The sequence below is a fragment of the Emydura macquarii genome, unplaced genomic scaffold (genome assembly GCF_026122565.2).
Source record: "Emydura macquarii macquarii isolate MOO-44397 ecotype Brisbane River unplaced genomic scaffold, CSIRO-AGI_Emac_v2 contig_1748, whole genome shotgun sequence".
NCBI classification, from domain to species: Eukaryota; Metazoa; Chordata; order Testudines; family Chelidae; genus Emydura; species Emydura macquarii.
Genome location: NW_027131885.1, coordinates 175353 through 188362, shown reverse-complemented (window position 1 = coordinate 188362; position 13010 = coordinate 175353). Strand labels below are relative to the sequence as shown.

General features: G+C 58.7%; 1 protein-coding gene across 3 annotated transcripts; it reads left to right on the top strand.

Annotated features, from left to right (window-relative positions):
• The first annotated feature begins 1270 nt into the window (after positions 1–1270).
• On the top strand, positions 1271–12198 carry ATXN2L (ataxin 2 like). 3 transcript variants are annotated; one of them, XM_067556374.1, is made up of 23 exons: positions 1271–2266; positions 2744–2780; positions 4379–4435; positions 5463–5534; positions 5753–5903; positions 5987–6111; positions 6242–6333; positions 6935–7135; positions 7228–7403; positions 7601–7708; positions 7980–8177; positions 8298–8387; positions 8689–8753; positions 8848–9134; positions 9283–9352; positions 9488–9634; positions 9889–9961; positions 10268–10452; positions 10569–10698; positions 10782–10903; positions 11004–11213; positions 11300–11489; positions 11933–12198. In XM_067556374.1, the coding sequence occupies exons 1-23, from the start codon at positions 2064–2066 to the stop codon at positions 12001–12003; spliced, it is 3060 nt and encodes a 1019-aa protein (XP_067412475.1). In that variant the 5' UTR covers positions 1271–2063; the 3' UTR covers positions 12004–12198. The 3 variants fall into 3 exon arrangements, with proteins under 3 accessions (XP_067412475.1, XP_067412476.1, XP_067412477.1); XM_067556375.1 differs by having other exon boundaries at positions 1272–2266; positions 11928–12198; XM_067556376.1 differs by lacking the exon at positions 1271–2266 and having other exon boundaries at positions 2375–2780.
• The last annotated feature ends 812 nt before the right edge of the window (positions 12199–13010 follow it).

Below are 13010 nucleotides of genomic sequence, written 5' to 3'. Positions count from 1 at the left end.
CAAACTAACCCGATTGTTTTTTTTTAAAATGAGATTACAAGTTTGATAAAGGTCATACGGTTGATTTAATATATTTAAACCTCTGTGAAGCATTTGACTTGGTACTGCAAGACATTTTGATTAAGAAGCTAGAACAATACAAAATTAACATGGCACACATTAAATGGGTTAAAAACTTGCTTTCTGATAGGCCTCAAAATGTTATTGTATAGGGGGAAGGTGTGTTTCCAATGGCCCTTGCAGGGACTGGTTCCTGGCCCTACACTATGTAACATTTTTATCAGTGACCTAGAAGAGTACATAAAATCATCACTGATAAAGTTTGCAGATGACACAAAAGATTTGGGGAGTGATAAATAATGAAGACGACAGGTCACTGATGCAGAGCAATCTGGATCACTTGGTCAGCTGAGCACAAGCAAACAATACACATTTTAATATGGCCATATATGAAGTCATACATCTGGGAGCAAAGAATACAGGCCGTTCTTACAGGATGGGGGACTCTATCTTAAGAAGCCGTGACCCTGAAAAAGATTTGAGTGTCACAGTGGACAATCATCTGGACATGAACTCCCAGTGCAATGCTGTGCTAAAAGGGCTAATGCAATCTCTGGATGTATCAAGTTGGAGTAGGCTGGTTATATTATCTCAGTATTTGGCACTGGTGCAACTGCTGCTGGAATCCTGTCCCGTCCTGGGGTCCACAATTCAGAAAGGACGTTGATAAATTAGTTCACAGAAGAGCCACAAGAACAATTAAAGGATTAAAAAACATGTCTTATAATGACAAACTCCAGGAACTAAATCTAGTTCGCTTAACATGGAGGGTGATTTGATCACAGTAGCGCTTCAATTTATCAGAGAAAGCTCAACAAGATGCAATGGCTGGAAACTAGAAATAAGGGTGAATTTTTATCAGTGAAGGTAATTAATAACTGGGACAATTTACTAAGGGTTGTGGTGGCAGTTTTTAAATCAGGACTGGATGTTTTTCTTAAAGACCTGGTCTATTTCAAACAGGCATTAAATCCAGGCAGTCCTATGGTCTGTGATACAGGAAGTCAAAGGAGGTAATTCTGGCCTTGCAACCGGTCAACACCTCAAACATCTCCTGTTACCCCACCTGCCCCATGACCCCCTCCCCCAGCTCCACCCCCACCTGCCCCTCCAAGGGGACAGGCCAGGAAGAGTAAGGTACACGTCACATTACGTCACGCGCGAAGAGGGTTAAAGTTGCGCAGGGCAGGAGCCGGGACTCATTCTGCTGCCCGCCCTGTGACGCGCCCCTGGCGCACGGAATCCCTCTGCGCATGCGCTCATCTTTACTTTCCCCACCCCCATCCGCGGGAAGTTCCTGCCCCCAGGAGGCGCATGCCCAGCGAGAGGGCAGGAAGTGTTAGGGCAGAAAGGGCTATGGGAGGGAGACGCACGCGCAGATGAGGAAGTGGCGCTGCACGCATGCGCAAACGCCGGTCTCTCGATTGAATCTTGGTTGCTTCGAAAACCGTAGCACAGACGGAGAGATCCTTCCTCATTCCGCGCATGCGTAGCGAAGTGGCGCCTTTCCATACCTTCCGCCGCCCCCCGCCCCCGGTGCGGCGCGTGCGCAACGGCGAACCGCGAATGGAGCGGGCTTCTTACTCCGGCGGAAGGATCATTTAAAAAAAAAAACTCCTCTGTGTCACGTGACCTGACTCATCACCGCGCTGCGGAGGTGCCCGGCTGGCAGTGCGGTCGGCGCAGGCGCACTGAGTTGGTCTCCCCGCCGCGCTGCCCCCCCCTTTCTCCTCTCTCCTCCGTCCACACAGACTCATTGTGCGGAGGGAGCCCGACCGACCGAAGAGAGCCGCGGCCGCCGGGACCTGCTCCACCCGGGCTGACTCGCTCTCGGCTTCCAGCGCCCCTCCCCCAGCCCCGCGCGCGCCGTTCGCCAACTGCCGCTCCGACTGCCTCGCGCTGCGCTCCCCCTCCAACCCCGCCTCGCGCGCCGGCTCGCGCCGGGAGCTTGATTCGCTCGCGTCCGCCCCGCCGGGGTTGAGTGGGGCCGCGCCGGCGCCGCCATGTTGAAGCAGCCGCAGCCGCTGCCCCCGCAGCCCCCCCCGAGCGGCCCCGTGCCCCAGGCCGGGGCCCCCCCCGCCCGCAAGGCCCCAACGCCGGGGGCCGCCCCCAGCCCCAACGGCAGCCTCAGCCCCATTGGTGGGGCGGGCCGGGCCGCGGCGGTGGCGGTGGCCGCCCCGGGTGGGGGAGGCGGCGGCGGCACCAGGTAACATCCGGGTCCTGGGGGGGAGAGGGGTGAGTGACTCCTCCTCGTGCGCGGGGTGGGGGGGGGTCGAGGGTAAGGCGCCACGAGGGTCCCGTGACTGCGCACGCGCGGAAGGGGGGGAAAAAAGAAGAAACAGCGCGAGCACGACACTGATTGGCCGGTTCAGCAGCCAATCCCCGCCCGTCGGTGGGGTGGGGGGGAGAGGAGACCCGGGTCAGCTGTGGCTGTTCTGGGATGGAGGGACCCGGCGTCTGGGCTCCCAGGCCCCAACCGTGCTAGACCCCACTGTCCGCCCATCCCAGCCTGCTGAGCCCTGGGCTCAGCGTGGGGCAGCCTGTGCCCCAGACTCAGTGGCTGGGCCTGGCAGGAGGGGCAGAGAGAGGTTCCCTCCCATGCGGGGAAAGGGGATTAGGGCCTGTGGGGCTGGCAGTGGTACTGTTCTGGCCTTAACCAGCTATACCTATGATTTGTTTTCAGGGGGCAGAGCACAGGAAAGGGGCCTCCACAGTCTCCAGTAAGTACCCCAGGCTCTCTCTAAAAGGGGGGGAAATGGGCCATGGTCGCAGGGTCTCGCACTCTATCTCTTGTACTGACTTCCTGAGAAAGTGCTACTTTTCCTCCGGGTCTGGTGTCCACAGCCACGGGTGGCTGTTCCGCTTTCCTGAGAACATAGCTTGGGCTGGGATGGCTTGCCTGGGACTCCATTAACTCTTCGGACAGTACAGTTTCCAAACTGACCTTTCCACAGCCATCTGCTGCGCTTGCATGGCATTTCCTGTGTGGTAGTGCCAGTGCCACTTTCAGTGTGTTTCCTGACAATGTGTGCTAGAGAAGAGAGGGACGCCTCCCAACAGTGTGACCTTTAACTGCTTCCTTGTGGCCCAGGTGGTAAAGGGTGTGTTTCATGGTAGTTGTTTGGTAGCACTAGCTTCCCTTTGATCTCACAGGACACCAGTGTGACGGGGGTCCCCAGTGTGCCAGCCAGTTCCTTTGGGCCTGGAGCAAGATCGGAGCCAGCAGTCCCTAGATGGGAAAGGCACCAAGTGCTGTTCCTACCTCCTGAGCCAGTCAATCCCTTGTTCTGGGGCCAGATTCGAGCTAGTGTTCCCTAGAGGGGAAAGGCCCATATCTCCTTCCTTGCTATCTCCTGAGCCAGTGCATTCCTCCAACCCAGGGCCAGACTGGAACTTGGGCCCTACTGAGGTGAAAGGTCCCATAATTGCCTTCTTGATCCCCAGGGTATCTGTGCTTTTAAGTTGGTCCCTCACCTTTACTCCAAGTATGCAGCTGAACATACTAAAAATATTTACCGCCTCCCCACTGGCTACCTGTTCCTAGGGGGTGTTCTGCTCTGAAAAGCAGCTTTAGAAGAGGTATGTTCTGCTACAGGTTCATGGTCTTGATGACACCAAATCTAGTCTGCTCTCTTCGTAAGCTCAACGGCGTGTTCTTTGGTTCCCTGAAGCTGGGTCTTCTGCCTTGTGAATCAGTAGTAACTGACTGCAGTCAGAATTTACCCTCAGCAGAGCTGCTAGCTGAGTCTCGGTGGCAGGATGGAGGGTGGGATGGCGGCGCATGAGGCAGAGCTGCATGGGCATGTGACTCTGACATCCAGTAGGTCTTTTAATTAAGAGCAGAGCTGTCTTTCTCTCAGATCCATTGGAGGAGCTTTCCCTGTAGTTCTCTTTCTTCAGGCCATATGCTTGGGTCACTGGCTGAGATTCTCTGGCTTGGGTTACTCGGGAAGCCAGATTGCATGATCGCATTGGTCCTTTCTGGCCTTAGGACCTGTGAATCCTTGGGTTGGCTCATCTGGGAAAAGAGGGGGGCTGCACACTCTGGGCCTGCTGGTGCCGATGGGATTGGCATGAGCTCAGGGCTCCAAAGCCTGCGTCTCCACACAGCAGCATGTGGCTGGCCCTGGAGTCATACCCCGAGCATTCCCTGTAGTATCACAGAGATCATTATCGTTAGCACACCAGTCATCCCGGTAACTGCCCCTGGTGCCTAACCCAGGTGGTGAGGGTGGCGCATGCAGGGGAAGCCTGGGGGATGCACAAGGCATGTTCACTGCTCCTTGTTGATGGCTTTATCTCACTGTGTTAATGACAGGTGTTCGAAGGTGTCTATAACAACTCCCGAATGCTGCATTTCCTGACGGCTGTCGTGGTAAGTGCTATCTGTTCCTGCTGTAATTCTGAGGGGGTTGCCTAGCATGGTCCATCCAGGAAAACTGTTACTAGGGTCTCTACGGGCGAGAGCATCTGGCTTGTGGGGGGAGGAGGGAACCATGAGGGTGGGAGCAGTGCAGAGGTGTATGCATCATCCATCAGGACATGTCCAGGTTGGGGGTGCAGGGAATAGGTAGGGAGAGGAGATCTGGAGCATATTCTCCTGTGGGTAAGGGCAGGAGGGAATAGGGGGAGAGGTGGAGGGGAGATCTGGGGTATTTTCTTCCATGGGGCTTGGCTTGTGGAGAGAGAGAAAAACAGCAGCAGCTGTTTTGGGGGGGGTTGAGGCATCGGGGGGGGGGAACACGACACAGTAGCAGGAGAGAGGAGCTGAAGGCCAGGCTGGCATTGCAGATTGTGTTGGCAAAGCCAGCCGCTGCTGTGCATGTTGAATGTGCACGTCACCAGAGCGTCAAAGCTTTGTATACAGTATCCAGAAAAGGGCGTTTCTGGGTGGGGAGCCTGTACTCTCCTTCCCCCCCCCCCCCCGAGTCATTATGTGCCAATGTCCTCAGCAGAGCTGGGGAGAGGTCACTGGCTGCTGTGCACATCATGCTGGAGAAAGGCTTGTGCTAAGAGAAGTGCATGGAGGTGGTCTGGGAGTTTCACAGCCAAAGGTCTTGCCCCATCCCAGCCTGCGAGCAAGCTCCCCTGGGCTCTGGCAGCTCTTGCCCTCTCAGCAGCTCACAGATGCAGCCTGGGTCACAGTGGTGGGACCCCAGTTGTGGGTTGCTGCTGGGCTAAGATGGTACAGGCCTCTGGGGCTGCTGAGCACCTGGGAGCAGCCGTGAGTCCAGTAGGAGTCTGCGTTGCAGATGCCCATGACGGAGCATGCTGCTTCCGGAGTGATTCCCTTCCGGCATCTCCTCTCTTCTCCCATCTTAGGAGGGGTGGCAGGGAGAGCCTGGAGCTGCTGTGGGGAATGGGCTTCCCCAGCCAGCTCTAATCTCTGGCTCTGTCCTCAGGGCTCCACATGCGATGTGAAGGTGAAGAATGGCAGTACCTATGAAGGGATTTTTAAAACTCTCAGCTCTAAGGTAAGTGTCTGGGGAGGGGAGGGCTAGTGAAATGCTGGGGTCCCCATGGCTGTTGTTAGTGTGCATGGCCAGTCCTCTGGGCAGCAGGAGGCCTAGCTCTCTTGGGGCAAGGGCAGAGCATCTGAGCTCTGTGGTAAACACCTGGGGTTCCCCCGGGCAGCAAGGGCCTGGCTCTCTTGGGGCAGGGTGCAGCATGCGGTAACAGTGGCTGTTTGCAGTTCGAGCTCGCTGTGGATGCAGTGCATAGGAAGACCCCGGATCAGTTGGTGGGACCTAAGAGGGAGGACATTGTGGACACCATGGTCTTCAAGCCCACCGATGTCATGCTGGTGCATTTCCGCAACGTTGATTTCAATTATGCCACGAAAGGTAATGCTGGGGCCTCACGCTGCTTGGGGCTGGGGATCACCCAGAGGGGCTGGTTGACCTTATGGCCCATTGTCTGCTCCTAGACAAGTTCACGGACTCTGCCATTGCCATGAACTCCAAGGTGAATGGGGAGCACAAAGAGAAAGTGCTGCAGCGCTGGGAAGGAGGTGACAGCAACAGCGACGACTATGACCTGGATTCTGACATGGTGAGACCCTCGCTCCACCCCTGCGTTCAGGGCAGGGGGTTAGATCGGGGAGATGGCGCTGAGGTACCCAGATCCCTGCTGCTGCTGGGGACTCTGCAGAACCTGTAGCTGACACTTGTTCTTGTTGCAGTCTAATGGCTGGGACCCAAACGAGATGTTCAAGTTCAATGAAGAGAACTATGGAGTGAAGACAACCTACGACAGCAGTTTGTCCTCCTACACGTGAGTGTAGGCCTGGGCTCTGCGTGGTTGGGGGGCTGTCTCTCTTGGGGGGTCAGTGTCTTTCTATCAGGCTAAAACGCCAGAGGGACCACACATTCCAAGAAAAACTGCAATACCACACACAGCTATGTTGAAAGAACAAGAGTGCAGCTCTCAGTAGTGAGAAAATACCTAAGTTCAAGCTGCCTGGGCTGTCTTTCATTTAAAATCACACCTCCGTTAGAATGATTCTGTTCACTCTTGTTCCATGCAAAAAACGATCCTTTTCCAGCTCGTCGTATTTGGGGATTTGTCTAGTCCGTCTTTCTGGTTCCCCAGGGAGTTGGACACTGTTTCCTTTGTTCTTTGGATCTTTCATATAGCAGAGGGAAAAGAGAAAGATTAGAATAAGAACAGGAGGTTGTTTTTATCACTTGCACAGCGTGCAGGGTTTTTTCATCCTCTTCGCACTCAGATGGGCAAACCAATTCCAGAAACAGATTCCCTCCTGCAGAGACCAGAGCAGCAATTCTCACCCCAAAGGGGTGGCTTCAGACAGCTTTGAGATGCTGTTGCAGGGTCAGCTGGCACTGAGGTCTGTCTGTCTCTGTCCCTGTCCTAGTGTCCCTCTGGAGAAAGATAACTCAGAGGAGTTCCGGCAGCGGGAAGCCCGGGCGGCCCAGCTGGCCCGGGAGATCGAGTCGAGCCCCCAGTACCGCCTGCGCATCGCCATGGAGAACGACGACGGCCGGACGGAGGAGGAGAAGCACAGCTCTGTACAGAGGCAGGTGTCCGGCAGGGACAGCCCAAGCTTGGCCTCCAGGTGAGAGGGGCACATGCATGCATATGTGGTGGGGTGGAGCGGGGCGGGAAGGAGGTGGGAGCTGACGTAACCTCTCTCCTGTCCCTCTGCAGGGAGGGCAAGTACATCCCACTGCCACAGCGTGTCAGAGAGGGCTCGCGAGGAGGCGTCCGGTGCAGCAGCTCACGGGGCGGGAGGCCAGGTGTGGGGTCCCTGCCTCCCCGGGGCAACACGCACCATCCGGACAGCAACTCTAGCCCTGTCCCGGAGCAGCGAGGGATCAATGGAGGTGAGATCCAGGGACCTACCTGAGAGGCTTCCTGGCTTGGGCTCTAGCAATGCCTAAGGCTGGTCTCCCGCCCTCTAGCCCGGAGTTCGCAGTGCTGGGGGCGGGCAGAGACCCAAACAGCAGCTGCCCTCTCTGGGAGGTCAGGGACTGTGTCAGAGCTGCCGCACCTGGTCCGTAACCCTCTTCTATATCCCTAGGCCCCTCCCGAATGTCTCCGAAGTCCCAGCGTCCCATCCGGGGTGCCAAGACCACCGTATCTTCCCCATCCAGCCGCCCGGTGGAGATCTCGGCAGCTCCCCCTGCAGGTAGCTCTGGGGGAAGAGAGGAGCAGTGAAGTCTGCAGACTCCAGCTGGAGCACATCCCCCAGTCACTGTTTGCCTGGTGGGCAGGAGGATTGGTGGCGGGTGAACCTGCAGGGCCCTGCTGGAGCAGAGGGTGGTTGTTTATAGTGCCTCAGAGCCTTAGTCTATATGTGGTTGTTTCTGCATCTCTATTGCTGTGTACATGAGGGGAGCAGGGTGGGGTATGTCATCTGCCCCCTGGTCTCTCACCAGAATTCACCTTCCTTCTTGCAGTGGGCCGCATCTACCCTCCTCGCTCTCCCAAGTCTGCCTCGGCTGCTCCAGTCTCTTCCCAGGACTGTCCGGTGGGATCCGCCGTGCCAATAGCACCCGCATCCCCGTCGGAGGCCAGAATGGGCTTGGAGTCGAGTGCTTCCCCAAATCCCCCTTCTCCCAAAGTTGCCGCCCCCACGCCGGCCACTGCTGGGGAGGGTAAGAGCTGGGGGCTTCTGGGGACTGTTTCTGTGGCGGCTGTGAGGAGGGGGGCTTGGGGAGCTGTGCCGGCAGGGCTGTGTACCTGTGCTAAGGGATTTCCCTTCTCTCTCTGCCCAGGGAAAGAGGCTCCCCCATCTGTGGCTAAAGATCCTGGCAGGACCTTGGAAGTGACAAGCCCATGTGAGCTCAGCAAACCAGGCAGCAAAGGTCTGTGTCTCTCTGGGAGCCAGCTTGTGCCCCCTTCCGCCCTGGGGAGCCTCAGACCCTTTTGGGCTCTCTGGTGCATGCCCACACACCCTCCCCTGAAGGAGACTGCCCCAAGCACCTGCCTCCCACGTGCAGTGGTGTGGGGAGTGAGGGGAAGGGTCCTGCACCCCCCAGTGATGGGCTCTCTTCTGTGCTGGATGTCCCCCAGGGGAGCGTCACCTGTCTCTGCGTTGGCAGAGCTTCGGTGACGCTAGAGGGACGGGGGGGGCAGCGTCTCACCCTGTGCTGATCCCCACGGCAGGGCTGCAGAACGAGCAGAAACGGACCCAGCTGGAGGAGCTGCGCAAATTTGGGGCCCAGTTCAAGGTAAGGCCTGGTGACAGCAGGGAGGGTGGGCAGGGGAGTGGACGTGGGCCTGGGCCTGGGCGGAGCTCACCACGTGTATCTGGCTTCCCCACAGCTCCAGCCCAGCAGTTCCCCAGAGGCTGGCCTGGATTCCTTCACTGCCCGGCCCAAGGAGCCTCTGGAGAGCAAGGGCAAGGAGAAGGCCCTTGAGCCAAGCGTCTGCGAGGGGCCTGAGGAGGTGCCCACCGTGAGCATGGTGCCAAAGGCCAGCGGGGCCAGCCTGGAGCTTCTGCCAGAGAGTGGCAAGGAGGAGAAGGGGCTGTGTGAGGGGGCTGAGCGACAGGTGGCCAGCCCCCAGGGCAAGGGCGAGCCCGAGGACAAGGAGGAGGGGCCTGTGTCTGAGTGAGTCTACAATGGAGGAGCTGGGTGTGGGGTGGGCAGAGTATACTGGGTGGGGGCAGGGGCGGTGGCAGGGTGCACTGGGTGAGGGGGGGCTGCTGGGCTCTCCAGGGTTTTTAAGCAGGTGGTTTTTTTCCTGCATTGGTTTCAGGCAGGTGAAGAAATCGACTCTGAACCCCAACGCCAAGGAGTTCAACCCCTCGAAAACACTGCTTTCCGTGGTGAGCGGCTGGGGGGGAGGGGAGCCCCATCCGCTGGGATGGGCCGGGCAGTGGCTGCTGGCCCTCCCCTGCTTTCTCCCCCGCGCTGCAGGGACCGGGCTGGGCCCCACGCTCACCCGCTCTCTCTGCTTCCAGAACAAGTCAACGAGCACCCCCACGTCGCCGGGCCCTCGCACCCACTCGACTCCCTCCATCCCGGTGCTCACGGCTGGCCAGAGCGGCATGTATAGCCCCCAATACATCTCCTACATACCTCAGATCCACATGAGCCCTGCCGTCCAGGTGAGCCCTGCCTGCCCGCCCTGCTGTGGGCAGGAATGAGGGAGCAGACCCTGTCCACAGGGGAGTCATACTGGATGGGCTGTGGGCACTCTGGGAAGGGCAGCGGGAGATGCGGGAGCTGCAGAGAGTGGGTACATATGGTTGGGGATGGGGGGTGGCAGCTCTCCCTGCCTTCTGGGGGCAGCTGGCCTTGGGGAGGTGGAGGAGCTCTCCTTGTTCTCAAGGGACCCACCCTGCTGTGTCTCTTGTTGCAGGCGCCCCAGATGTACCCTTACCCTGTCTCCAGTTCTGTGCCCGGCCAGCAGGGGAAGTACCGAGGGGCCAAAGGTGAGCCTGGCATTGCCCAAGGGGGACACAGTGCAGCTGGTGCCGCGTTTGCTGACGGGTGGGAGGCTGGCTAATCATCAGAGCTGCTCCCCTGGCAGCTGGGCCACGATTGGGATGGCTGGGACCAGCCTGCGCCCACCCCAAGGGCAGCAGATGTTGATCCACCAGAGAGGGAAGAAATGGGGTACATGGCTGCTGTGCAGCCATAGGGAGGTATGGGGTGGTCCCTCATCAAGGGGCTGGGGTGGTCATGGAGCCTGGTGGCTTCTGGGATCCGTTCCGAGCTGATGGTAGTTTTCTCTCCAGGGTCCCTACCCCCCCAGCGCTCTGACCAGCATCAGCCAACGTCTGCCCCCCCCATCATGCAGGCGGCAGCGGCAGGGCCCCCCCTGGTAGCAGCCACGCCTTACTCCTCCTACATTTCCTACAACCCCCAGCAGTTCACGGGGCAGCCCACCATGATGCAGCCCATGGCACACTACCCTTCACAGGTAAGAGGGAGGGGTGCGCTAGAGTGACTGCAGCTGCAGTGGGGCAAAGGGGTGGCTGGGTGGTGCTAGGGAGAGGGGTCCCTTTAACTTCCATGGGTCTGGCTCTTCCCTTGCAGCCCGTGTTTGCCCCAATGCTGCAGAGCAACCCACGCATGATGGCATCCGGCAGCCACCCCCAGGCTATTGTGTCATCCTCCACGCCCCAGTACCCCCCCACCGAGCAGCCTGCGCCCCAGACGCTCTACGGTGAGTCTGTGCACCGGGGTGGGAAGCCCCTGGGTGTGGGGCCCATCCTGCTTCTCTGCCTCTGACTGACTCTCTTCCTCCAGCTGCTGTTCATCAGTCCTACCCTCACCACGCACCACAGCTGCACCCCCACCAGCCACAGCCAGCCAGCACCCCGGCCGGGAACCAGCAGCAGGCCCAGCACCCTGCTCCCAGCCCTGTACAGGTGAGGGGGACAGTAGGATGGGGGGGGGGAGGTGTGTACAAGCATTGGTCTGGGTTTGACTCCCCACCCCTGCTCACTCTGCTCCTGTGTCCCGGCACAGCACCAGGGTGGCCAGCCACCCCACCTGGCCAGCGCCCAGCAGCAGCAGAACCTGTACCACACGGCCACGCTGACGGCCACGCCGCCCTCCATCACGCCGGGGCCCAGCGCCCAGTCACCCCAGAGCAGCTTCCCACAGCAGGCTGTCTACGCCATCCATGCCCACCAGCAGCTGCAGCACAGCTACACCAACATGGCCCATGTCACCCAGGTACGGGGGGCAGCAGAGCCGTGGGCATGGCCACTGCACAGGCCCTGCTGACCTCCACTCACTCCCTCTGCTCTCCACTCCCACAGGCTCATGTCCAGACTGGAATAACAGCAGCACCACCCCCGCACCCTGGGGCACCTCATCCCCCCCAGGTCATGCTGCTCCACCCCCCACAGACCCATGGGGGGCCCCCCCAAGGCGGTGTGCCACAGAGTGGGGTGCCCACCCTCTCAGCTTCCACACCATCTCCGTACACCTATATAGGACACCATCAAGGTGAGTGTGCCATCTCGGCTCTAGCCAGCCCCTAGGGGTGGGGCGGAATGCCTCTTACTCAGGCTGAGGGACTAGTGCATGATGGGCCATAGCTGGTAGAGCTGGTGAGCTGTGGAGGGGTTGCACTCTGTCCCTTCCCCAAGATGGGGGCTGCCCCCAGTGGAGGCTGCTGGGGCCATAGAGATGATGGAGTGTCCAGCCCATAGCATGGAGCCCTGCAGCCTGTTGATGCCAGGGTGCAATGGTTGTGACAGGCCTAGGGCGTGAGCAGGAGCCAAGTCTGTGCTCTCCTGCCCCCCAGCAGAGGGCGAGGCCTGGGTGGCTGTGGTGCATGTGGGGGCAAGGGTTAGGGGGAATAGGCCAGGGGTGAGTGGTGGGCTCTGTGGTGCCTGTGCTCCTGGGCCTGCCTTGCTCACTCCCAATCTCTGCTCTTTCTAGTTCAGTCTCACCCGTCCCAGCAGCTTCCCTTCCACCCCCCTGGAAACTGAAGCCTCGATTCCTGACTGTGACCTGAACTCCCAGCGCCGGCCTCTCTGCCAGGGCTCCGGCTTGCTCCTTCTGTGCCCTGGCCTGGCAGCTGTGCCCTGAGGCGGGATCCCCCCCAGCTTGCCCCATCTGGTGCCACAGCTGGGGTGGGGCTTTACCAAGCACCTTTTTGGTTTGTTTTTGGAGCAGGCAGGGCAGCTGTGTCCAGCGGAAGTTGGTGAGAGCACCACCAATTCCCTCGCTCCTGGAGACGCAAAGGTTTTATTTTCTATTATTTATAACGGAAATTGGGCTGTTCCATGGAGTTCTGGTCTCCACTTCCCCTAGCACGTGAACAAAGGTGCGGCCAGACTGACAAACTTGTACTTTTTATTACAGAAAAATATTTAAAAAGTGGGGAAAAAAAATAAAATAAAATTTTAAACTACATGGTGGGTGTTGGGGTGAGTTTCTGGGGCATCCAAGGAGGGTAGATAACCATGGCGTGGGTCCTGGCAGGAAAAGGGCTGGGTGTGGGGTGCAGTGCTTGCTGCTGAGAGTGACTTTCCACAGAAATGGGGGGCAGGGCCTCAGGTGACCCTGTGGGGGAGGGGACTGAGGTGTAGCTTCTCTCCCCCCAAACCCACTCTGCCTGGACTAATTAGCCCTGCACCCTCCCTGCATTCAGCATGCAGGCAGCCCCCCAGCTGATTGAGTGCTGCTGCCTCCATTCCTGCTGCTAATATTTTACTCTCATGGGGTACCCCAGGGAGCCAATCAGCACCCCTCACCTCTGGCTCTGCTACCCCTTGGGGAAGGCCCAGTTCTGCAGCCAAAGGGGCTGCCTGTGGGTCCAAGAATCCCATCCCACCCTGGAAACTTCTCCATGCACCAGCAGACCCCCAAGTAATTAATGCTGCCCCTGCCCCCTCTTTAGCTGCTTGTGACCTTACACCTAGACTCAATGGGGGATGTCAGCCCCTGCACCCCACCTGGGGCCTGCAGTCACCTCCAGCCGCCCCCCCCCCCCCCCCCCAGAAGCAGGAAAAATCCAGC